The 27,200-nt window shown below is 38.8% G+C and overlaps 1 protein-coding gene across 7 annotated transcripts in view; it reads right to left on the bottom strand.

Annotated features, from left to right (window-relative positions):
- PCDH7 (protocadherin 7) overlaps positions 1-27,200 on the bottom strand; it is a 416,058-nt gene that overhangs the window by 18,774 nt on the left and 370,084 nt on the right. The window contains exon 3 of one of the 7 annotated variants that reach the window (XM_074992575.1): positions 1,202-1,261. The exons of the other annotated variants lie outside the window; for them this stretch is intronic. Coding sequence (XP_074848676.1) covers positions 1,202-1,261 — 60 coding nt within the window. The remainder of the gene's footprint in view (positions 1-1,201; positions 1,262-27,200) is intronic. 7 annotated transcript variants of the gene reach the window in all.

Raw genomic sequence — 27,200 nt, 5'->3', positions numbered from 1 at the left:
AATCTGATTACATTCTATAAAAAGATCATTAAGTGTGACAGATAAGACAAATAACAAATAAATCATAAAGCCTACATATAAATGGAAATATTCCAATTCACAGTGTCACATCATATGGAAAATCCTATCTTCATAATTTATAAAGTCCTCAGGAGGACTAATACCTAATATCATCTAGTATCTAATATCCACTGAGATATTAGAGACAAGGTGGTGAAGTAATACCTCATTGGACCAACTGCGGCTGGCAAGACAGACAAGTTCTTGAGATACACAGAGCTCTTCTTCAGGTCTGGCAAGGATACCTGAAGAGGTCTGCATAGTTTGAAATCCTGCCTCTTTCACTCACATCAACAGAAGTTGGTCAAAAGAAGATGTATCATCCCCCTTGCATGTCTAGACAATTTAGTCAGATGGTCATAAAGGTTTTCAATAGAAATGGAATGAAACTACTTGGCAATACGTAGCAATTTGTTTGGACAGAAAGAGAAGATTATTATCTATGTCATTTAAACTGCAGAGGGCTTTAGGTAGGCACAGTTTGGGCCAACAGTGCTTAAGTGATGTGTGGTAATAAAAGTAAGGCTCCACATAGGTTACTAAAAACTGACCCTTTTGTGGATAAACAAGGGGGGAGGGAGGATGCATGAAGTTACCCTTTTCTATTCTGCCCCCATGAAGGGATAAATTACAATGTGATGTAGAGTGCAGACCGTTTTCCCTACTAACCAGAATTTCTCCTGAGGACTTAAGCTGAAGCTAAGTTCTGCTGCAATTCCTCTAGCATGCATCTTCCTGGCAAAGGTGGAATCTAACCCCAATTTTGCAGTTCCAAATTACAGAGAGGCATGAAAGGGTTTCGAGTCTCTTTTTATTTATTTATTGTTATTATTTACAAATTTTATTTTGTTCCTAAGATAGCAGGTTATTCTGTACCACATATGTGGAAAAATCGTCACACCTCCAAAAATGGGAAAATCAAAGATCAAGTGGAAGATAATGAATCTCTCCCTTTGATTTATACTCCATTGAAAGGGCTTTTTGTCATTAGCTTTTTATTGATTTTCAGCTGTGTGTACAGATTACAGCATGTGGATTAATTACAAGCATCAGCTCAGCATGGCTACAGACTCATGGCAGATTCATCTGGGTTACAGTCCATTAGTAATTAAGTATTAAGCACAACACTAATTCCCCTTACTCATGTTCAGGAGACAGGCTGTAGCATATCCATAAAAATCACTCAAAGGGACACTGCCACCTGTAAAATATATCCACAAAAGAGAAATAGTATCAAACTGTTACAGTAACAGGAAATAGGAAAAGATACATCAGAGGAGATAGGTTAAAATACAAGGCAGACAGGTGATTGGAAAAAGGAATCAGATTAATCCACTGAGACAAAAATAGATGGCAAGAGAGAAAAAAAATACAAAAACAATGTGTTGCAGCTTTTGTTGACTGTAAGGCTGCTCCTACTGACTAGGCAATGTGGGACTATGATGGCGTTTGGCTGCACTTAGGGTACTTGGCCCCCACTGACATAGAATCTGAATGCCTCACAGTCTTCAGTGCATTTATCCTCTAACACCCTATGAAGTAGAGAAAGTACCATTATCTACATTGTGCAGATGGGGAACTTACCGTAGGCTTATTGGAAGTCTACTGCAAAGATGGGAATAGTACACAAGTCTCTGGCTAGTATCCTAATCATTAGGTCATCCTTCCTCTCTAAAAAGAGAGGGTTTTGGATATTTCTTACTTTCCTTCAACAGGAAAAAGCTAATGTAATTCTCAAGTCTATTGATAAGAATGTCATCTAGAAGATGGAAGGAAGTGTCCCACTTTGCTCTGATGTGGTCGCTGCCGAAATATTGTATCCAGTTTTGGGCACCACGCTTTGGAAGTATATGGAAAGAGGGAGTTCAGAGGACAGAAAAAAAAAAACGAAACATAAAAGATTTACAAAACCTGATCTATGAGAAAGGGTTAAAAAAAGGCTGTGCAAACTTTATCTTTAAAAGAGAACCCTGAGGCTGGGAATGAAATCTGGAAATAGTTTCCAAATATATTAGGAGCTAAAATAAAGATGACAGCAGTAAGTTGTACCCCATTTCCACATAATGGAGAACACAAAGTAATCAGCTTAATGTGCAACAATGGAGATTTAGCTTAGATTTAGGGAAAAAACTTTATAACTTTAAGGGATAGCTAATCATTGGAATAGGCTTTTGACAGAGGTTGTAGAGTTCCTGTCATTGTGAAAATTTTCTTAAAAGCCTCCAAACACCTGTCAGGAATGATCTAGGTATACTTGATCCTGCCTCTGTGCAATATAGACCTTTCAACATCCCTGTCAGGCATACAGGTACCACTGAGAGAGATATTCCCTACACAAAAAGGAGAAAGAGGTGGAACTTTTAGAAGTCATCATGATGGTGTGGGGGACTTTTTAGCATCCCTCCACTGTCTTATACGTAGATTAATAAGTATGTACAAGTTTACATATCTGTTTTATCTTTTCAGACGAGCACTAGGTTAAGTATAATTTTTCAGGGATAAGGGACTAGCAACAGAGTGGGGTTTAGCAGCAGAGGCACATCCACATGGCCTCTTTACTGCTGGCAGACCCCTCTGCTGAGAGCAAAATTTCTCATGACTATGATAATTAGCCACACGATTACGTAAATGGAAAGCCATTTGCAATTTCCAGAAACCTGCTTAGCATAGCTCTGCCAGCAGTGGAGCTGGAGACCAGGGCCGTTTAGACATGGCCAAAGTCTAGCTTGCTCTCTTTGCATTGCTTCATTGTCTATTGTAGTGATCATTGCTCTTCAGTCTCCTGAAGAAGTTACTGGCACATGTTTTGCATATTCCCCTTCATTGTAAGATCAAGTACTCTCTTGTCAGGACTAATTTATGCTATAAATCTGATTCCAGTGCAGTTTATGAAAGATTTTAAAGATGATAATTTTCAAGAGGGTTTCTTTTGCAGTACATGAACTTGACAGTGGGCGGAAGAGAAGTAACCACATGTACTAGAAATATTGCACATTAACATATTTACATAGTTTTAAAATTGCACATATATTAGTGCCTTGTTTTAAGGTGTTTTAAGCATAATGTCAGAGAACAAATTGTCCTCTTCAATACACCAAATCTGTAAAACCATACAATCTCTACACTCTTGTTTCACTGTAGCTCACTAACAGTCTTTGGCAGTACTTGAGGATCAGCTGAGTTACTCTTAAGAGCCTAGATTCGAGGGAAGCTTAACTAGGAGATCCAAAGAATTAAGATGAAGAGGTCATGTTTATTTTATCAATAAGGGTGTAAGGAAGCCAAAGGCCAGAGGTGGTGGGGAAGATGGTATTTGAAACAGACAAAAGTTTATGGGTATTACAGGCTATGGTTTGCTTTGTACCTGGCAACTTTAAATATTGGGAAAACAAAATATTACTAATGTAGATTAAGATAGATTTTTTTAAAAAGGAAGAAAACATATTAACATATTAAATATCCCCCATTTACTGAAAACTACTGAAATACTTAGGATAAGGTTATTATGTTTTTTTTTTTATTATTTTACATGGCTTGATCCCAGGTGTACATATTGGGGTATGATTTATGCCAAAAATGTAATTACCATTTGGGATATAATTTTGAATAATCAATGTTTCTAGACATTTCATAATAATCTTTTATGCTGGTGGTTCACAGTCAACCTTAACAGAAGCATTTTGGGATTCATTCTTTTTCTATTTTCATTTTCCCCTGATTTCATGACATATTTAACAACTGCAGTATGTTTAATGGAAACAAACAAAACATACTGATTCATTGGTAGTATTGCCTCCAATTTGAGTCACACCCTGTGAAAATAATTATATTAGCTAAAATCTAATTAAGTTTATAGTTATTTTCTCTATAAGTGATTCCAACCTATCTTTAACTTACTATCTAAGTTCCCTGTTAACTAACATTTTCAATTAGCATGCCAAAATGCATGATACACATTTTAAAATGCCACTGTATTTCACATAATTTCAAAGGGAACACACTCTTTAATTGCATTCAACGATTGAACAAAATCATGTTACTCACTCATCTCTGTTCATCCACTCATCACATAATTTTCACCAAACAGAAAACACATTTTAACAGAATCATACTTCCATTATCTCACTTCAGCCAAAGTCCCAGAGTTCAAAATGAGCTCTTCTAAAAAGGATCATATTGAGGAAGGAAAGGGTAATTCAGTTGCTGTAGTCATTGATTCAGCCTCTTGTTCTTCTTGAAGAGAGAGTCATTAAAGTGACAGTTGGAGTAGTGATTTGTGTGATAATAGACATATGTGCATTAATCATCAAAAATGATCAATATATTTTGTATAAACCACTCAAGAGCCATCAGATGGTATGACTGCTGGACTGAACCAACCTATGTCAGATTTGATGGAGTGACCTCAGAGACAAAAGACTGTCCAATTATCAACCACCTAAGCCATTTGATATTCTAGGACTGTGTAATTTTGAAGTGTTTTTTGCTTGCTTGTTTGTTTTACAGTTCCCTTAACTGCCTTTAACAAACAGGTCATGATCGTCACAGGTATCAGTACAATGAAAAGGAACAGGTCGTAGTGAGTATGGTGGACACCTGTAAGTACCCCTTATAAGCAAATCATTTCAAAGAGAAATCCACTTAGTCAGACCTACACAAGCCATCTCATTCGTTTAGTGTAAGATTGAATAAAATCACAATCCATAGCAGTGGGTGGCAGAAAATGGGATTTTCGGTTGGAGTAATTTGTCTTTCAAAATGTTTTCTGAGTCCAATTAAATAAAGTAACTCCCAATGAGATGCTTTAAGAATACTTTTGATCTTAAGTATGAACACTTAAAAAGCAAACCATTTAAAAAAACTTAAATCATTTTTACAGAATAGTTTGGTACCTTATTATAATGAATATAAATAAATACTTCATTTTCCTATCTTGAAATCACGTTTCACAATTAGCATCAGACCAAAGCCACATAGTGGAGATGCAGGGAAAGTATTTATGGAGAATGTACAAGCTTTTGAAACCAAAAGAGACTGCTTAGTTATGTAAAAGAGCGGGAAACTGAAAAAATATCTATGTATTTTTGTGGGGGTTGGGTAAAAGGGTCATATATCATCATCAACACATTTTTCAGTTCAGAAATACTAAATATATTATGTCACTATTGATGTAAAATTCATTTAGTTCTGCTCTTCAGAGTGATGTTTCAGATGTTGCCTAGAGTATCTTTATTTTTTCATTAGATTATTTCTGTTTACTCTTAAGTTATTGCTTTTCCTTACACTTCTTGTAATTGAAAACTCAGTGGCTGCAGGGTGGCACCAGCAGCTACAAAATGATCTCCTGCAGTATCCTACCAAATTTACTCTATGCACTGCAACTTGATGTGTCTTGAACAATGTTAAAGTTAGTTTGTGCTGCTGCACAGCATGTCATGACTTTCCCTTTTTTTAGCCTGTTTTCCACTGTTTTTAGTCACTGAAAATGGGAAAGGAGAGAAAGAGGTCAAAACTGACAATAAAGCTGAATCAGCACATCTCATGCCAATGAAGTAATGAAAAACAGCACTGTTCTTATAGCAACAATAATGAATATAAATAGGAAAAAAGAGACTTTGAATAGCTACTGGGAGAAAGAGAATGAAGCATCCATTTCAAGGAAGAATCTTTTCCTGCCATCACAGATAGTTTGTGAACTGGCTAAATTACAATGACCTTTACCAATTTTCATGCTTCAAGCAAAGTCTATGGAAGACAGATCTTTATTTTCCTTTAAAGGATCAGATTTAATACAAGGAATTTTACACTAGTTTACTACGCATTTATTTCTGATGTTTGTCACCCCCCAGATATAATGTAGTATCACATCTTTGACATATTACTTTATAATATATAATACTTAATCTGAACATTTTTGCTTGTGTATTTATTGTATTAAGTGCACTTCCATGATCTACCTGCAAATAACCTTAGCAGAATGTACCTACTGGACAAATAATTGTCAAACGATGATGAAGATATGCTCAAGTCATATCTTAAATTAAATTAAAACTGTAAGTAAGTGTATAACTGTACACTGTGTTTATTTGCTGGACTAGGTATGTTTGAGTATTTCTCTTATTGAATACTGGATATTGTGTTCAAAGACAGATTAATTAAACGAGAATCTTCGCTTTTATAACTGATGCCATGTTCTAAAAACACTTAAGTAAAAAAGTCATTGGTGAGACACTGCACCAATTAAATTCCAACAGATTAAAAGGATTTTTGGTCTGTCACTAACAGCGATTCCATGGATTTAAAGTATTTTACATTGCCATCTGTTCAAAACTCAATAGAGAAAATACCCTTTTTATATTTGAAACTGTTTTTAGGGTAGCGATTACATTTTCAGTTAGAACAACCAACTAGCATTTTCAAATTACTTAGGAACCTTATGTTGTAGGTTGAACTATTCTAATCATTCGCAATTAACATTTTTCAATTATGTAAGGGTGTTAATTTACATTAAGATATATATAAAATTCAAGTTTTTGAAAAATTTCATTGCTTATTAACTAAGAAAAATGGTACTCATTTTTTGTAAATATACATTCTAGATTGCCTATTTCTTACTTTATAAAAATGTAACTGTAGGAACCACTGCTTTGATTCTGGTTGGAAAGGGGGCACTTGTTAATTGAATTCTGAAATTTTTAAGGCTTCAGCTCCATGGACCAACCACAAACAGAGAATTTAGCAATGAATCTATTTATAAAGGACTGAGAGACTTTGTCACTGCTGCAGGTCTGACCTAATCTGTCCTTCTGAGAAAGAAAATACATACCCAAGGCACACCTTTGATCAGACACATTAATTCATTAGTACTCAAGGGTTAGAAGTCTAGTCAATTCAAACTTCATTTACATTTCTAGAAAGCACAAATATTTTGGTTACCCAAGGCCTGATGTGATATTATTTACACAAACCTCAGTTAGTGATTTGTATCCTACTGGGTAAAGATCTAGAAATCAGAACTTCAATAATGCCAATAAGGAGTTTAACATACGTAAAACTGGTGTATGCACCTTACATGGAAGATGGAAGGAAGTATTCGGCTGGCTGCCAAGTGGAATGAAGTAAATGTGCTGTAAGGCTTGGAAGAAGGAGGAGAGATAAGAAACTGTTGCAGAAGGTCTAGCCTGGTTTCTGACTCATCCCAGGGGAATGAGGGATTTAAAAAGGGGCAGCCCTGTGCCTTAATCAGAAGTGACATGTAGGGGGTGCACAGGGGCCCCATCCAACCCTTGAGTTGGTGCAACCCCACCCACCATCAGTGCAGCACTGCTTCCGATAAGAGTTGGGGCAGTCCTGCCTCTCCCCCTGAGCATCACCCCCCAAGAACAGTGCAAGCTTCTAGCTGGAGGCTTCCCTGTACTCCCCACAAGTGGTGCGACGTTTCCGTAGGAAAAAGGGGAGGGGGGTAACAGGAAGAGGGGAAGAGCAGGAGGAGAAGTGACATGGATAGGGAAGAGGTAGGGCATGCGCAAAGCAGGGATAGGAACCTGGGCATCGCGGAACAGGGGCACACGGCCAGTGTCTCCCCAAATCCTGTATCTGTTACCTCTGGCCTTAATCCTCCCTTTTGCACAGAGAAGCTTTGGTGGCAACCTCCTTCCCTGCCACTTCAGGCAGCTGTACAATGCCACGTTTAATCTATGCCTGCTGTGTGCATTACATTAACCACCCCTGTGGTAAGGAGGTGCGGATAGAAAGGAATATTTCCTTTGCCACCATGTTAGCCTAGGTGGATATTTTTTCCTTCCCCACAGTGGGTGCCAGTGGGCTTAGCTCACAAACATCATTAAGGGTAACATGCCAGGGGTTGTAACTCATCATTTACCTGTAGGGTGGCTGGAGTATAGGTACTGTACAGGAGAGATATTCAGTGATGGGATATATGGCTTGGAAATGGACCTAAAAAGAGATTTTCAGAAAAAGAGTGAACAGGGCCGGTTGAGGACTTTTATGATTGGTTCACCAAAGAGCCAACCTCCATTCTTATAGTCCACTTCACCCCTCTCACTAGGGGGAGGTGGTTGATGGGAAGCTCTCAGCAATGGTTTTGCTGGAGGGACCTCGATGGAAAAAGAGAGGGAGCATGTACCCCCTCAGAAAATTATGTAATAAACATGGGGCTACCTGCACCTGTGTCTACCGGGTAAACCCAGACAATAATAAAATTGTGACCTGATTAAATCCATGTCAAATTCTCCAGTCCTTTTCAGTCTAGCCAGGCAATTGGGCCCAGTCTCTTCAACAGTGATTTTGAGGTAGGTAAAGAAAACAGGACTGATTCTCTCTTACTTTTTTTTTTTTTCAATTTTGGTTATTATGAACAAGACTATTATGGCTATTTTATAAATGAAGTTTTCTAAAGCTCTGAAATTCTAAATGATGGATCATATACAGAGTGTCACAATTTTAATCTTATGGCAGATATTCTCTGGAATCAATTTGTATTAAAGCTGGAACCACAACTGTTACCATATTTCAGGGGTTCCTAAAGGACACTGCCCCATTACTGCCATCTGACAACAAAAGTTAGAACATAATCCTAGGAGGATGCATGTGTACATATATGTGTGTTTGAAGCCTGAACCTACTTGAGCCCTGCTATCCCAAACAAGGTGCCAGATCTGAGGAAGTGGGTGTGCCCCATGAAAACGCATCATCCGATAATTATTTTGTTAGTCCCTAAAGTGCTACTTGACTGCTTGTTGGTTTTGTTAGAATACAGACTAACATGGCTAACCTCTCTTATGCTTAGCTGCAACCTTGACCATGTTACAGATTTAAAATTTCAGTTGCTTTATGTTCTGCTGGTGAAATAAATCAGCCAACAACTGGAACTTGTGTTCCCTTCTCTTTTCCACAAATATCAGACTATACATCCTATACATCCTAGCTGCTGATCATGTGCCTACCTCCATGAGGACAGGGATTAACTAAATACATATAAATTTTATATGGGCCTGCTAAGAAAATAAAGCTCTCATGGAAATCTTGTTATAATGGAATTTCAGTAATCACTATTGACCTTCCATAGATGTCATTTCCCAAACAGTAAGGACTTGTCTACACTACCACCCTCTTTCGAAGGAAGGATGGTAACTAGGGTATTGGGAATTTACTAATGAAGTGCTGCTGTGCACAGGCATCACTTTATTAAGCAAATCTCCCCCCCTCCACCTCCTGGGGCAACTCTGAAGTTTTAAACTTTGAAGTACTGGCACGCATCTAGCCGCAGCTCACCCACCGGTACTTCGAAGTGCTGGGGCCGCTGAGGAGTAAGGGTACTTCGAAGTTTAAAGTTTAAAAATTCGAAGTTGCTGTCGGGGGTAATTTGCTTAATGAAGTGCTGCGTATGCATGGCAGCACTTCATTAGTAAACTCCCAACACCCTAATTACCATCCTTCCTTTGAAGGAAGGTGGTAGTGTAGACAAGCCCTAAGAGAACATTAAAACAAAAATAGTTAGCTTCTGTCTTACACTACACATAGGAATCCATTTTTCTCCATATTTACTCCTTCTTTCTAAGTTGATTATTACCAATTAAACATTTTAGTTCTTTAAAAAAACCCAGATTAACATGAGCATAAAACAGACATTCATGCTTATAAAATGGAACGTATTTAAAAACAAAATAAAAATAGAAGGCATTAACACAAGTTTAAAAGGACATCTTCTGCAATCTATACAGGATTTAAGCAATTATAATGAAATTTTGGTCGTGTTCTTAATAACTATCCCAGACAGTAAACCTGACTATTATCCCTAATAGCATAATTACTGCTCTCATGATGAATATTCCCTGTTGTTCTAACAAGAAATACAGATGAGTTAATTCTATGTAGTTATGGAAATCCTGGGGAAGAAGGCACCTATCAGTAATATCTATAGGTCAGTTTATTGCAAGACAATCCACCAAGTATCCAACACATCAAAATACTTACATTTTAATTGTATTCTAGTCACTCTTAATACTATGAGGATCTTCTAGATAGCAAGTAATTCTAGCGAGAACTGAGCAATGTATTTTATCTCCTATAAACATCAGAAGGTTCTGCTTCACATCTTTTAGAAGACATCTTGGATAGATATCTCACAGAATGTAGGAGACGTATCTTAAGCATTGCTAAAGGCAAAAATACCTATTTCAAAATGTAGGTCTTTAGGCAAGCTGTGAAAACTGCATTTCTCTCCATTAGCAATCACAGAGCATTAAGCTACGAAGAAAGTTGGAATGGCTAGGGTCACGCTCTCAGAAAATCATTGTCCAGCATAGTCTGCCAAGCTCTCACATGGAACCCACAAGGAAAATGCAAAAGAGAAAGAGCTCAGACAAAGTGGAGGAGATCTACTAAAATCAAAGGACAACAATTGGTGAACTCCTGGAGCCAGCTAGAAGTTTTTTCTTGAGGCAGAGTGAAGTGGAAGAGATTTGTAGATGACCGATGCTCCACTTAGTTCACGAGGGTTTAAATCAAGTAAGTGAAACCATCATAATCTTAAATTTGTCAGGAAAACATTCTTTTATTAGCAAAAGAGATCTAATTTATATTTGGCTTTAAACTACAATTTGAACTTTGAGGAAAATATGTCTGTTATGGTACAGGGCACTTGTTCTAATTCCTGACTCACAGCTAAATGTATTTGAGCTGTGAAATCTGCTACCACAGACAAAAAAATGGTAGGGGCTGAAAAAATACAGGGCAAGTGAAGGTGAAGGGGACTTCACACAGTACACCCAAAGTAAAGAGAACCTTATGTGGAAATATTTAGATACAGAGACAACAGATTCAGAGACTATCAGATATTTTCAGACCTGCTTATTAAGGTATAGTGATTTAATACTAGAAATACTTAACTCTTCAAAAATCAATTTGTAGTTTTCTTAAGCTCTACTCCGTATAATAATGGCAGAAAAAAATAATATTTCCATATTCTTACACTTGAACAAGCACATTTCAGGCAACAGAATATTTATGACAGTTCACATTATTGCCTCTATTATAACAACCATACTGGACTTAAATACTGACCTTTCAAAAATGGCTTATTTTTACTTTGGGATTATAACAACAAACCAAGAGGTCCAATTAAAATGTCCTATCTTGTGCACAGTCAGTTAGAGGGTAAGGTTTATCCCCTTGTTGTGAGAGAAAGTTGTTGCATAGACACAGGGTATGTGAGGCTATATAAGCGTTATTATTAATTTACCTTGCAACAGTTACACCCCTTAACAGAGGTATTAGATGGTAAAATTACTCACATACAGCACACCAGAACCAGGGCAAAGAGCTCTGTGTTCAAATCTGACTATTCCTTATACATATCTATCTTTAAATGGTGTGATGAGAGTTTTAGGTCCTGCCCAAACATTTTAGACCCCTTCTTAATATTATGTGTGTAGTGGTTCCCAGCCTGGGGTGTGCAGACCCCTCGGAGTCCGTAAGGGTATTGCAAAAGGTCTGTGAAAAAAATAAAAATAAATAAAAATGATCATAGAATATAAGTTGTAAATAAATTGCAAAGCTACAGTCAATTATTATTTTTAAATTAAATATCTTTCAATAATATTGTTAATTGCTGTCCAAAAAATCTGTGTCGTGGTTTCTCTTTTTCATTTAAAGTCAACACTTGATTTAACAGACTAATGGGGGAAGAGGTGTCAATTAAACCTGAAAGTCCATTAAATACAAGGGTTTACTACCCATCTACCCCTGCCAGACTGCCCCAGCCCCAGCCCCAGCCCCAGGCCCAGGCCCAGCCCCAGCCCCAGCCCCAGCCCAGCCCCAACACCTCCCCCCCAAAAAAGGGAGACCACCACCCATGGAATCACTGAATGAGCTGCCGGGCCCTGCCGTGCAGCTGGACCTGCCCCATTTCACTTGGCTGGAGCTTTCCCATGGCTGGGACCCCACCGCATGGTTGGAGCTTTTCCGCTATGCCAAAGCTGCATCGCTGGAGATGCCCCAGCACACACTGCTGGACCTTACCATATAGCTGGAAGAGCTGCTGCCACTGCTGCCAGTGACACCACATACTACTCCCACCAGGGGTGGAACATATATGCGACTGCCATCTGCCCCTGTACATGCCCCACTTTTGGTGGAAGGAGCATGTGGTGGCTCTGGATGGTGGTGGTCCTGGATGTCTTGGAGGATTCAGCGGTGGTGACCTGCAGCAGCTAAGTGACACCCCTGCAAGTCCCTCACATTTTTGGTGGGCGGTTGTGGAGGGTGGGCTTTAGGATTTTACAGGAACTGATTAACCAGGCTTTGAGAATAACTGGGAGGTGGCAGAGGAGAAAGGAAGCGCTGGCAGATGTCCATTGTTCCCGAAGTCTGCTAAATCAGGGTCCACAAATTTGAGAGTTTACTGTAATGAAGTGTACATGGTGGCTAGAATTGGCTTTGATGGGGTTTTGTGAGTGGTTTGCGGGGGCTGATTGGGAGTCCACAAATGGTTTGGGGGTGTGATTTGGAGTTCACACTAGTGAAAAGGTTGGGAACCACTGGTCTAGGGCTGTCATTTAAAATTACTACCCAGAACCGCTTATCTCACTTATTAGCCAGAACGGAACCAGCACTGAGGCCAAAATGCCAGGTTTTACTTCAGGCGTGGTAAGGTCTGCTTCAGTGTTTTCCACTTTTATTTGGCCATGGAACCCTTTTAAACTCGAAAGAATTTTGTGGAACCCCTAATAACAGTCTTATATGTTGAACTGAAAAAGTAAACCACAAATAAGTAAGGATAGTGGTAAACAAATGCTATACAAGGTCATGAAACCAACATTTAGTTTAACTGCACATATTTAAAAACAAAAAACACATTTAATTTAATGGATTTAATAGTTTAAGTATGGGGATTTACAGTGGTATGTAACATGGTCGTACCACTGACTGCGTACAGTGCTGAGTACTGACATCATCATCCTCACTCTCTGGCTAAGCTGGCATTACACAGGGACACATCATGACAAACACAAATGAAAAATGTTTTAAATAAAATTCAAAAATTCTTAAATATTTTTAAAGTCATAAAATGTTATTTAATGGAATTTTCTTGCAGAACTTATTTTCACTTCAAAGAACCTGGGGTTCTGCGGAAGACCATTTGGGAAACACTGGTTTACTTGATGTTGTAAGACACAAGTTGGTACTACCACAGAAAAACCCTCCCATTACACAAAAGGCCTAATGTATTTTCTCCTGATGATCCCTTATGTTCAAAAGCACTTATTAAATACTAAGTTGAAAATTTAAATAAATAGCTGAGATTGGAACCTCAAGTTACTGGGCTAACATCTTTACCACCATTTCAATGAAGAAAGGTTTGAAAAAAAAATCAAGTTGAAAAAATACAGTATTAATAAATATCCTTGCCCCTTAAATGATTAAAACTTTGTTCATTATCATCTTTTTCTCACCAGATTAATAGTGTGAAGTCCAGAGCCTTACTATTCCCTCTCAAAGTATTCAATACAATTTATTAAAATCTTTGAAAGTAAATGAGAGGTGACGATTGTAGATCAGCTTGAACGACAAGGCTCAAAGTTTTGTTTCTAGCTGCAGTTCATATCCACTTGTTTCCGTAATTGCACAAATGAAACCCCTGCATAAGTATTCAAGATGAAATAGTGATAAGCAAATTAGGGTTGTCAATCAGTTATAAATACAAGTACTACGAAATGCTAGCCATTTGATTGGCCAACTCTTTCCTTTGATGTACCAATCTCGGGCATTTGTTGCTAATCCCCCAAAAGTAATCTGAGTGAGTGCCCAACATGATTGATAAAGATCATGCAAAGTGCCAATTCTGCTATTCTTTTCATTTTTATGCTACTCTTGTTCTGCTCCTCATTTATATCAACAGCAATCAATCATGCTGGCTAGTAAGACATTGAAGAAGAATCACAAGACAATTTGTTTTATATTTAAGAACAGCCCGTTCAATTTCTAAACAGAAATTACACTGAAAAACATCATGACTTGATTTTTAACTCTTCAAATGTTTAAGGTGTCAGTTTCATGACGTTGGGCAGAATGAATTTTTAAGCCTCCAGAACATTTTAATAATTCCTTCACTTGCAACTTGCAATTCAGAATTTAATTCAATACATGGAAAGTGGTTCAGCAGAAATACAACAAATACATCATGCCATCTGGGGACATTATGAAATGGCATTAAAAATGGGTTTAAAAACTAAAAGATCTTTTTCTTATTGTACCAAGGACACATTAAGTGAAATCAGCAGAATCATGCTCTAGCACTCTCTCTAGGGAATAGTCCTCATTTGAGTTCAGAAATAGGACCAATGCTTTTATGAATGGATTCATACTACTTCCTTCAGCTACAATGATAGAACATTTTTCAACATTTCAGCTATACCTTCTGAAAAACAAATTCTGTCACATTGTTTATATTCTTTTCTCCTCTACTTTAATCCATAGCAATTTCTTGTTAATTATTTCTGGCTCACTGTTAAATTTATCCTCTTGTAGGAAACAGGGATAAGCCTATTTCAGTGAAACTGAAGTATCCCAGGGTATCTGGAGGTTTATGAGTAAGATTGAAGCATTTTGCCTAGCCCATCTGTCTCAAAAATAGCAGCTACTAACTGTTTTATCATATATTCACAGTTTCATACCTCAATAGCCAAAACCTCCAAAACACCAAAATACTAGAAAATCCTGATCATTTGGAAGTTATCCCAAATCTTACTTCACAATAACAGTGCTAGAAGCAGAGCTCCCTGGTATCAATAGGGTAAGAAAGTTATACAAGTTATACAAGAATACAACTTATCTTCTCATTCAAAGCTTCTCATAAACTATCCCTTTTTCCTCTATGTCCTACTCTGCCTCCTAATTTGTTGTCCACATCTTATTCTCTGTACCAGCAATGCCACTGTGTCATCTCTCAAACACTCATCCTGCTTTTGTATTTGGTGACTCTAGACATCCATGTCTTTTCTATTCTATTCCACCAAGCCACACACCTAACCTGATTTAAATCTCTCCTGCGAACCCACTTTTTCCAGCAGCTCTGCAATTAAATTCAGTAAATATAAATTTACATCCTTTGCTTTTTTATGATCTGTACATTAAAAAAAGCTTTACCACTAAGTGCACAGGTAAATTTGTTGCGTCATTCTATCCTGCTCTCTTACTATACGCTACCCTCATTCATCACTTCACTTTAATTATTAGATTGTGTTTTGTTCTAGAGAGGGAACTACTTCTTTCTCTAGTTTATACACAGCACAGCAAACTTTCAATTGTTGCAAAATAATTAATAGTGATAATAATTCCAACTACATGTGGCAAAACAAAAAGTAGTCATGTAGCACTTTAAGGACTAACAAAATAATTTAATAGGTGATGAGCTTTTGAGGGACAGACCCACTTCTTCAAATCTGGAAATTCTGAAGTTCATCAGCTAATAAATTATTGTGTTAGTCTTTAAAGTGCTATATGACTACTTCTTTCTTTTGTGAAGATACAGACTGACATAACTACCTCTCTGTGACTATTCTACATGTGACAAGTTAGGAGATCAAGGTATTTCATAACAATTTTTACTTGCCTTTTAACACAGCATCTTAATGAGCTTTTCCCTTTTAATATTATAGGATACAATTTTGGAAAGCTCTTAAAGTGACTTTCAGAGGCTCCACCCAGTGGATCTTACATTTCACGGAAAATCAATATTGCTTAAGTGGTTTCAAAGTGTTATAAATTTTGATTGCAAAACTACATTTTGAGTAAAGGACCAAAAGAAAACCCTGGAAAGATGTCTCCTTGTTGACATAAGCAACAGGAATCAGAGTATTTTTGTGTGTCCTCTACTGCATTTTAGTGTATTCCTCTTACATTCAGTGATACTAAAAGCAAGTGAAAACTTGCCTATGAGAAGTTTACTAACACCTTATATAGGTCAAAGCAATATGCATTATGTGCTTATCTACTACATCTCCTGTATACAAGTAAATCAATGAATTTCTCTATTTTACCATTTCTGGAACATGTGGTTATTCTTCCGAAACAGTAACAATTGCTGAAACAGAACTGACTGCAATGCATTTGTCATGGAGTCACAGAGTGTAGGCTAAGACCCAGTCTATAACCAGTCACCTGGAAGGGACTCCTGTATGTGCCAGGCCTTGAGGACTCACACAGTTCTGCAGGCTTGTGGCTGCCAAGACTCAGATTTGATTTTTGGCACTAGTGATCTGTGTTTCTTTCCATGAGTCCCTGCAGTGATTTTTAGCCAAGCCAGATTATTGCAGGATGCTTGTACTGTACTCCTGCAGGGTGCAATGCTGTCAGTGAGTATTTGCAATAACACAGCAGACTTGCCAAAACAAAGTAACTATTTATGATTCACCTTGCACAAAGACTCCGGAAGGCCTTCGGTTAGTACAGAAACAGAAGTTAAACCGGGGTGGACAAATATGGCCCAGGGGTGGGGTCTGGCCCTGAGGGAGCCTGCCTTCTACACCTTGCACATTGCCTAAATCAGCTGGTGCAGTTTCTGACCAATGGCAGCACAGGCAATTCACAAAGTAGCCTTCCCCACAGAGGCATGTGGTGTGCAGACAGCACAGGGCCCTGTAGCCAGCCATTTTGTGTGCAGGGGTGTGAAGGTGGACAGCTTGACTGAAGCTCCTACTCCAAATGATGTGCAGCAGTGTAGAAGGGGGGGAACCTGCCAAAGACTCCTGCAGGACTGCTCGCTGGGAGCCACCTAGGCAAGCACTTCCCACCCAGAACCTGCCTCTGCAACCCCAGTCTCTCCCACTCTGTTCCCCCTCTAAAACTGCTGCCACAGGTCACACTCCAAACACCTGCACCAGGTCATACTGACCTTCTAGACCCTGCACTCCCACCTTCACCCCTCCTCAGGTCAGAATCCTCTCCTGTACCCATACCCATGCCTCCTCTCCGGCCATACATCTCCTCCAGCATTCTAATCTCTTAACAGAGGCTCCTTATGCTCCTAATCTCCATCGTAGACTTTGTACCTCCTCCATTAATATCATGGGATAGTGCAACTCTGGACCACTTACCAGATTCTTGGAGTGACCTTCTATCAAAAATTATTGTCCATCCCTGAATTAAGCCATAGTCTATCCTTATCAAAGCAGTGCCATGATGAGACGGTGGACACCATATTGTGTCCCCTTCTTGCCTCTCCTAGGCTGGGATTCTGAGTTCCTCCAAAAAGCCTTTTTCCTGACACCTTGTTCCTCACTTCAGTTCCCAAGGTATACTTGCTGTGGTTTCCTGCTATTAGGTGTTGTTTATTCAGTCTGTCTTGATGGACTCTCTGATGATTTGGGTTGGTTTTAGGCAATTCCTCAAAATGACATTTCAGTCTTCCTAGAAAGCAAGGTCTCTATCTTTCTCACACCCACACTTCCTGTGTGGCTCCAAGAGCAGCATTAACTCTTTGGAATCCACTGGATAGCAAAGCTATGTACACAGGGAAACTGAGGCATATGTCAGATTTGTAATAATATTATAGAAAATGTTGCTGCATTTTCAAACTACATTAATCAAGGAGAAGGGTTTATAATTCCTCTACTACTGCTTAGGACATGGAAATGATTCCAAAGACTTAAAGAAAACAGGTGAAGTTAAGAAATACAAGCAGGGTTGGGCAATTCAATAACGCTTGACCCTAAGGAATCATCATTGGAATCTCTTATCAATAGGACTGATAGTCTGTCTAAGAAGCAAAATTAACCTCCATACCATCCAATGCATTCAGGAGATGGCTTCTTGCTCGTTGTTCCTTTTGTATTAAAAATTCTTCTAAATTATAAAAACTAAACTTTCTCATTTTCATCATTTGTCTTTTCCTCTTCTGAACTGCACAATATTTCAACTATTTGCCAATTAATGGACCTTCCATCACATATTTTTGCAATACTTTCCCCTGCTACTTTACAGGGAAAAGAAAAACACAACATGAGATGTATTTTAGTAACAGTAAGAGTGTGATCAGGGAGGGTCTGAGGCCGTTACTGGATGAGGGAGGTAACCTGGTGACAGATGATGTGGGAAAACTGAAGTACTCAATTTTTTTTTTTTTGCCTCTGTCTTCATGGGCAAGGTCAGCTCACAGACTACTGTACCAGGCAGTGCAATATGGGAAGGAAGGCAGCCCTCGGCAGGGAAAGAACAGTTTAAGAGCTATTTAGAAAAGTTAGATGCACACAAATGCTTGGGTCCAGATTTTTATGTATTCAAGGACAGTGAAGGAATTGGCAAATGTCACAGAGCCTTTGGCTATTATATTTGAAAACTAGTAGCAATCAGGAGAGGTTCTAGATGACTGGAATAAAGGCAAATATAGTGGCCACCTTTTAAAAAGCAAAGAAGGGCAATCCAGGGAAATAAAGGGCTGGTATTGTTCAACATCTTTATTAATTACCTGGATGAGGGGATGGATTGAAACCTCAGCAAATCTGCAGATGACACTAAGCTAGGGGAACAGGGAGATATGTTGGAAGGTAGGGATAGGGTCCAGGGTGACCTTGATAAATTTGAAGATTGGTCCAAAAGAAACCCAATGAGGTTCAACAAGGACAAGTGCAGAGTCATGCACTTGGGATGGAGAAATCCCAGGTATTGTTACAAACCAGGGACCAACTGGATAAGTAGCAGTGCAGCATAAAAGGACCTGGGAATTATAGTAAATGAGAGGCTGGATATGAGTCAACAGTGTGTCCTTTTAGCTAAGAAGGCTAACAACATATTGGGGTGCATTTCCAGCAGATCTAGATAAGTTATTATTTCCCTCTGTTTGTGACTAGTAAGGCCATATTACATGTGGTTCTGAGTCCCCCACTAAAGAAAGGATGTGGATGTGGATGCATTGGAGAGGGTCCAGAAGAAGGCAATAAAATGATTAGGGGGCTGGAGCACATGACATATGGGGAAAGACTGAGGGATTTGGGCTTATTTATTTTTCAGAAGAGAAAAGTGAGGGGTGATTTGATAGCAGACTTCAACTTCCTGAAGCTCTTCCTAAGGCTGTTCTCAGTAGTGACTGAGGGCAGAACAAGGAACAATGGTCTCAAGGGAAGTGTAGGTTGGGTATTAGGAAAAAAAAAAGCTATTTCACCAAGAGAGTGGTGAAGCAGTGGAATGCATTACCTAGGTTACGTCTACACTAGCCCCTTCTTTTCGAAAGGGCATGGTAATGAGCGAGATTGGAAGATGATAATGAGGTGCTCCATGAATACGCAGTGCCTCTTTAGCATAATGGCGGTCGCAGCAATTTTAAAGTGATGCTTTCGAATCACATGTCGCCCGTGTAGATGGGGGCTTTTCGAAAGGCCCCCCTGGACTTCGAAAGCCCCTTTTTCCTAAAACCAAATAGGAAGAAGGGGCTTTTGAAGTCTGGGGGGGTCCTTTTCAAAAGCCCCCATCTACCTGGGTGGCATGCAATTCGAAAGCCGCACTTTTGAATTGCCATGGCTGTCATTATGCTAATGAGGTAGTGCATATTCATATACACTCATTACCATGCCCCTTCTAAAAAGAAGGGGCTAACGTAGACATAGAAGCGGTGGAATCTCCATCCACATAGGTTTTTAAGTCCTGCCTTGATGAAGTCCTGGCTGGAATTATTTAGTTAGGGTTGATCCTACTTTATGCAGAGGGCTGGACTTGATGACCTCAGAAGGCCCCTTCAAGCCCTGGGATTATATGATTCTATGAACCTCTTAGTCTGCAAACTACATTATACCATTTCTACATTCATGTCATCACTCGTTTACTACTGATGCTTAGTTATAAAAGGTGTAGTATACACTCAACACTAGTAGCTGAACAAACAGAGTAATGGATATTGCATCACAAGATCCTAACTCTTGTTTTTTTTGGGGGGGTGAGGGGGGCAGAATTTCCTTATTTCATTCTTTTTTGTGCTCTAAACAATACATCATTTTGCTTTCTTTACTGAATAATGTAGTATGTTTGATTAAATTCAAGTGCTCTGATTAAAAGTAACTGGTTGTTTTTCTTTAGAGGTGAAGTAAGAATGAAAAGAAAAAGACATGTAGTTCCCCAGTACAAGAATGCACTGTGGACACAAATACCATTAAAAGTTCTCCACACTTGGCATCTAAACATTCTTATTACATTGATTTTCTCCACATACAAAATGGATGGTGGAGACTATAACCCACACTTAATATTGCTCTAATACCACTTAAAGGAACATAGTTTACAACAGAGATGAATATGGCCTTATACTTTCATGATATATTTTTAGTTCTAGAGAGGGGAAAACAAACTTATGCAAAATAAATGTTCATATTTTAATCTTGTCAACATTTCCTAATGCTAGCATTAAAACAATTTATTTTCTACATCAACAACTTAGTATTAAGATCCATAAAATAATGGAAAGAGGAGTACTGTAAGCTGACTATCATACCCTGAAACTAACAACCTGTTCTGTATTTGTGGAGTACATTAGTCACAACCAAACATTTGTTTCACCACAGCATATTAAATGGCTTTGTCCTGCCCCTTCATCACTACAAATGTACGTTCTTGCAGCACATTTCTGCATTCATCCTCAGCTCCCCTTCAGGTTGGCATACTTCTTGTTTGAGCTGGCACTAATTGATCAATACGCTTCTACCTCAAGCTGTTCCAGCATCAGCTAACGGGGCAGCCACAACAAACACAATTCTGGCAACCTCTAATGTGTGCTCCTGCCTGTTATTCAGATGCTATTTGCAAAGAGTTAATATGTACATCACGTAGCTCATAGAAAGCTCAGAGCTTGTATTTTAAACAGAAAGCTTATTAGGCACAGAAGTCCTGCAAATTAAATCATAATAAGCAGCTACTTAAAATGCTTTGCAAAGACAAAATGCACATTAATATCTATTTTACGCACAAATAGTAATGTTTTCTTGTAAAGGAACACAGGGACAATAAATGAGATCAGGAAGGAGGAGGATTGCACACCACAACAGTTTAAAGCTACTTCATTTGCCTTTAGCAGAAAAAGCAAGCCTGTCTTGTCTTAATTTAATCCTCAAAGGACACAGAGAAAAACCAATTATACAAGTGGACATAATTTTCTTAGTTAAACCCACAGTGAACCCACACATGTGTAGTACCCAGAGGCACTGAGACCTCATACTAGGGTGAATGAAGTCTCTGCTCTACAGCCTCAGGTGACAGCCAGGTGGCCTTTAGATCACGTGGTAGAGCACAGGGCTTTAGCTCCTATGATTGCAGGCTCAATCCCTGGTGCTGGTGACATGGGTCTGTGAGTGTTACAACAAGGGGCTCATCCAGGATAAACTCATGGAAGGTCTCAGAAGCTTGGGATATGGGATATGCTTCCTCAGTGCAAAGAAGCATGTAGTAGCCAGAGGTACTGAGCTCTCATACTAGGGTGAGTGAAGTTTCTGCCTTAGCTGCCCTTTAGCTCATGGGGTAGAGCACAAGGCTTGTTAGTCCTTATGATTGCAGGTTCAATCCCTGGTGCTGGCAACCCAGGTCTGTCAGTGTTACATGTGGAAAGGCATAATACATGTGGAAAGGCATAACAGTGACACCTACCTTTGAGTATTTCTGACCTAAGAAATTTAAGCAAACAAAGCAGCTAGTTCAGAAAATGCCCTGTGTATATCTGGGTCTCTCTTTTTTGCATGAGTTTGCACTGTATCTGACTGTGATCAAGGAGGCTCAAAAATCAGCCTCAACATTTTGTTTCATTTGTCTCCATTTAATCAATCTCAGAATGTCTGAAGGACCTCAAATCAACATTGGGAGGCCAACAGTTAGCCTGTCTCAATACTCCACCTCTGTGTTACACTTTTCAGAAGAAGCAGAGTATTTGAAATATACAGTGTGCCCAGTTCACAAGAATATGATCTAGTTCCTCTTTGAACTGAATGGGAGTTTTGTCACAATCTCAGCTGGAGATAAACACTGCTGGATCGAAACACACTGAAGTAGCCATCCTGCTTTCAAGAATCAACACACCTGAGGGCAGTGGTCCTGTGTATATAAACACCTATATCAGATACGTGCATATGAAGGACTCCTACATGCTGGATGAGTTTTATTTAAGCCGCAGATAGCTTTTTAGGGGCCATAAAGATTTTCTGGAATGAGAAAAGGAGTATGTACATGGGAGGCAGTTGTCTTCGAAGACAAATGAAAAAATATCTAACAACAAATGCTATTGATTAAATTGTCAGGTTCAATTCTATTTTAAGTGGTTCTGTACTATTGGCAGATAATACCTATGTAGCATTAAGACTCTCCTTATTTCACAGTAAGATTTATTTTAATATTCAAGTTATTAAAATTAGACCATATTAGATTTTTTCTTGCAAAAAGATGGTTAATATAACCTAATTTCTTATTTATCTAAGTTTTATAATCAAAATTATACTTTTATGCATCTATTAAACATTTTAAAATAACATACAGTACATTTCCTTAAATGACTGGCAACACCCAACTGGTTGAACATAACGGGGGAAAATGTATGTCTATCTTACTATATTATGTGATGCCAGTAGAGAAATTAAACTATCTGCACAGTAGGTCTTTTGGCGAGACCTCAGCTTTGAAACAGAGTATTTTACATGTATAATTCTCAGCAATGCCTATGAACAGTAGTTTAAGAAAACTCTTTTTTTACGCTGCTTTGGAGATGGTAGTTCAAAACCCAGTACATAATTAAATACACATGATGGATTTTACTGAGTGCTTAATGCATGTAAAATTTCCTTTGACAATTCAAATTTAAACTCGCTTTAGTTCTTATAAATCTTGCAGTAGTATAATTGACTTAACATTTTCTCCAATACAGCTAATACAGTACTTTCATTTCTTTCTCGATTTTCATACAAATGAGAATTAGGCATGCAGAAAGAAATTAGTAGTACCTGATAGAGAACACTGAAACATCTGGGGAAGACAAAAGCATTCGTTTAGTTTTTCCATTTCTCATTGGTATCATTTCTATAGGTATTTGTGACTTAAAAGGGTGATTCATTACTGCCAGCAGAGGTATAGTGAGTAAAATTAATTTTACTGATGAAAATATTCTGGTAGGAAGCTATGCAGAGCAATCATTATGTTGAAATGAACGTTCCATTTATATTACAGACCCATTTTCTATCTGTCATGGAATTAAGAGAACAAGCTACAATCAGTAGCTATATAAACAGAAAGGTAAAAGGACACATTTATTTGACCAAAGAAAGGGTATATTTTCTTACTTACTGAAGGCCATATTCAGAGTTGGTGAAAGTAAGCACAACGTCATTGCTTCAATGGAGGGTTGTTTGTTTTCTCATCTCTGAATTCAGATTTATATTCTCATTTTTCAACATGCTGAGTACTGAAGTTTAATTTATTAGATGTGTGTACATTGTAATGATAGACGACTTCTTTAAATATACAGAACAAATGGGAAAAAACAACTATTTATTTGAGAAAGTTCAGAAAAACAAAAACAAATTGCTTTGGATGGGACTGAGCTAAATAATTTAGGTTGTTTTTTGTTTGTTTTTAAATATACCCGCAGTGCATATTCCCAGCTGGTTAAAATTGCACACACAATCTCAAATCTGCATTTCTTTGCTGTAGACCTCTTAACTGTAGCATTCCTTGCTTGTCTAAAAATCTAGATAGAAATGAAAGTAGTCGTTCGGTTGTAATGGAGAAAATGCTAACTCAGAATAAGAACAGAAAATAGATGGGGCACAAAAGGACCAGAATGTGTCCTCTGCAGTGGGACCACATGTGGAGCAAGGTAAGTAAGGAAAATGTGAGTAAAGATGTCAGAACCTGGCCACCATCCATGATTTCAAAGTTCTCCTAGGTTCCAAAAATGTTGGTAATATATCATATCTAAATTCAATAATCTAGAGGCATACAGGAAATATTTCCTCTGTTTCTTCCCTCTATAACTGTAAGACCTTCAATCAGATTAATTCTAGTTACTGACAAAATAGACTCAGGATTGCCCTCTCATTCAATTCAGGTTCTTATGTGGGCCTCATGAAAGAAAAGTACTTCCAATACTGCACATGAGAGAATATTTAAATCCCACCATTCCTCTATCTACCCATCTATAATGCAATGACATTCATCTGGAGATTTTTAATAATGGAAATGATTTTGGGTCAGCCGCAAACTTCATCATTGCCCCCTCTCGCCTGCTCCTCCCCCATTGTATCCTGTAAAATTCACCGATTGTTTTAAACAGCCATTCTCTTCTTTGAAAAAGATTTCCCTATTGTTTTCTTTCCTTTTATTTCTTTTCATATACCATTTTATAAGATTTTAATCCACATCAGAAATTTTTTCCATTTCTCCAGGGTTATTATTTTAACTGTCCATTATGATGTCCCTAATTAAGAACTTTCAATATTTGAGTTAAATTATGCTTGAGTCTCCATTATCTACTACTTTCCCCAGTGCATAATGAGTAATTTTCAGGAGAGAAGAGAGATAAAGGGTCAGACCTTTGGACATGGCTGAGTAGCACACTCTGTAAGTCACAAGTGGGGCAAAGTTGGCATGAAACTCACCTTTGTACTCTCCCAGTGTTTGTGTTTCTGAGCACAGAGCTAGCCCCTAATTGCTGTCCAACTGATTTTTTTAACATATGTGCACTGACTGCTAACAGTCCCAAGATAATAAAACTGCACTCAAGGGTGGACTCTAGGTAGGCATGTCATAGACATATCCCCACAGAAGCAGCTATAGGGATTTGGCTTATTTAAGAGCCTCTACCAATACTCATGTTACCAGAGGATCTCCCTTGCACTAGAAAAATCCCTCAAGTATATTTTGTGATCAAAATAAAAGCACTATGCACTACAAAACAGGTTCCCAAGGTTTTTTAATGTTTAATCTCTCTGACATGACAGATACATGGTAAGTTCTAAGGTAAAGCATTTTTCATACATATCTTTATAAGCCAAGATAAAATTAGTTCTTGGCAAAAGATGATACAGCAGACACTACCTAGAGAGAAGCTTTATAAATACTGGCAAGCTTTCTCCATCCTTACTTTCTTAAGCCCAAGCAAAAATTTGTTATTTATGTAGTCCTTTGCAGTCCCAAACATATGCGGTGCTGAAAATCCTCAACTCCCACTGTTATTGATCATCAGTGGCTCGGAGAAGTGCCCCCTCCTCAGCAATCTCAAACTTCCTCCCACTATCCTACCCCAGCTTCCTTAATGAACTGTCTTTGACATATTTTTAACCACTATCAATTTTGTATTAGTTTGTGTGGACTGCTGTCCTTCAACAGGACTCAAAGGGCCTCAGACTCTGGAAAGAATGGGCTTTATTTCCAAAGGACTTTTACATAATTTCAATTTTGTTAATACTATATTTTATTTCGCCTCCTGATCACAAGCCACAACACACTGTATTAAAAAAAAAAAAAAAGCTATGGCAATCTGAATAGATGACTGACTTAAATTTAGAGACACACCAACGCACCCCTAGAGAGGAAAGTGAAAATGATAACGGAACTATATATTTGTGGGTAGAAGGACAAAGCCTCCTATTCACACCACTAAATCCATAATACCTCAAATAGCTCGCGTTGTGCAACTTAAATCCTACGCTGCATGGGTAAAGCCCTGCAAATCTACAGATATCTGTCACGTCGACCTGGATGCAGCTATCCATGGGTCAATTTTTGTGGCTGCACATACAAATTTTGTATCTGTGCAGGGCTCTAGTCTATGGGGTGGGGCATCTGAAACCCAAGGCTGTTTAATGCAGCTGCTTTATTGTAGTAGCTTTGGCTAAAATCTACATAATTTCCTTTGCCAAAGCCTTAGTGTTATAACTCAGGCACTTTATTATTTTTGTTTACTTTACCAGAGTTATTAAATCCTAGCTACATTGAGTTACAAAGATCATAATTAGTGCCTTTACTGTCAAACTTCATGTTAAGTGCTATAAATGCTTTAAAGAAAAGCATGTTAATATTGCTGATCCAAATGAATAATCCAGGAGAAGAAAACCATCCAGCTGCCCTATGAATATTGAGTGTTCTAGGTTCAAGAGTAATTGCTATGTTCTGAAACAAAAATGTCACAGAAAACAACAAAACACTTGTTAAACATGTATCCCTCTTGCTGAAAATGAGGTTTTGTCCTAATGGTGGAAAAATGCAGACAGTGATGCAAATGTGGTGTGCATTAATTGGTCCATGTAGAACACAGTGTTCACTTTAGTGTCCCTAATCTTAGCACTACATGAAAGCACACAAGGAAACCTTTAGTGTGCTTCACTAGAGCCCTGGTGGAGAGAAATGTCTATCTGCAGATGTGGATGGATATCCATGGATAGATATTGTGATCTGCAGATCCACAGGGCTCTACTCCACAAGAGCTACTGCAGACAATGGAGAGGCTCCTCACTCAGTTGTGCCTGGGAGTCAACTCCCTACACTGGTAGTTCCTCCTAATAGTAGAGCTGCACTGCCCCCAGCTCCACCACACCAGCTGCACTGTACAGTCCTGGACAGGAGATGCCCTGGCTGCCAGCAGGGCATGAGATGGTGCAGCCATGCTTCCAGAAGGAACTGCTGGATTGGGGTGCTGGCACCTGGGCACAACAGGGACCTGGCACTTGGGCACTCCTCTCCATTGTCTGCAGTAGCTCTTGGGGAGTAGAGACCTAAGGATCTGTGGATCACAATGATGATCCGAATCCCTGGAGAGACATTTCTGCCCATACAGGGCTCTGTGCATGCGCAGGAGCTATGTGGGTTAACTAAGCTGTAGCAATGTTAGTGCATGTTAGAAATTACACCAGCCCTCCATAATATGAAATACATCTCTGTGTAGACCAGTGGTAGGGAAAATACAGCCCATGGGCTGCATCTGGCGCCCCAAACTGCTGGATGAAGTTTCTGGCCAATGGGAGCTCCCTGGGCTGTGCTTGTGGCACAGGCAGCACATGAAGCAGTCCCCTCTGCAGGGGCGTGCAGTGTGCAGAGAACACATTGGCCCTCAGTGTTGTGTTGGCCTGTGGAAGGCACAGAGCCTGCCCCAGAATCCTGCT

This window comes from Carettochelys insculpta, chromosome 4, assembly GCF_033958435.1.
Source record: "Carettochelys insculpta isolate YL-2023 chromosome 4, ASM3395843v1, whole genome shotgun sequence".
In the NCBI taxonomy this organism is placed as follows: Eukaryota; Metazoa; Chordata; order Testudines; family Carettochelyidae; genus Carettochelys; species Carettochelys insculpta.
This window is presented reverse-complemented; position numbering and strand designations above follow the sequence as displayed.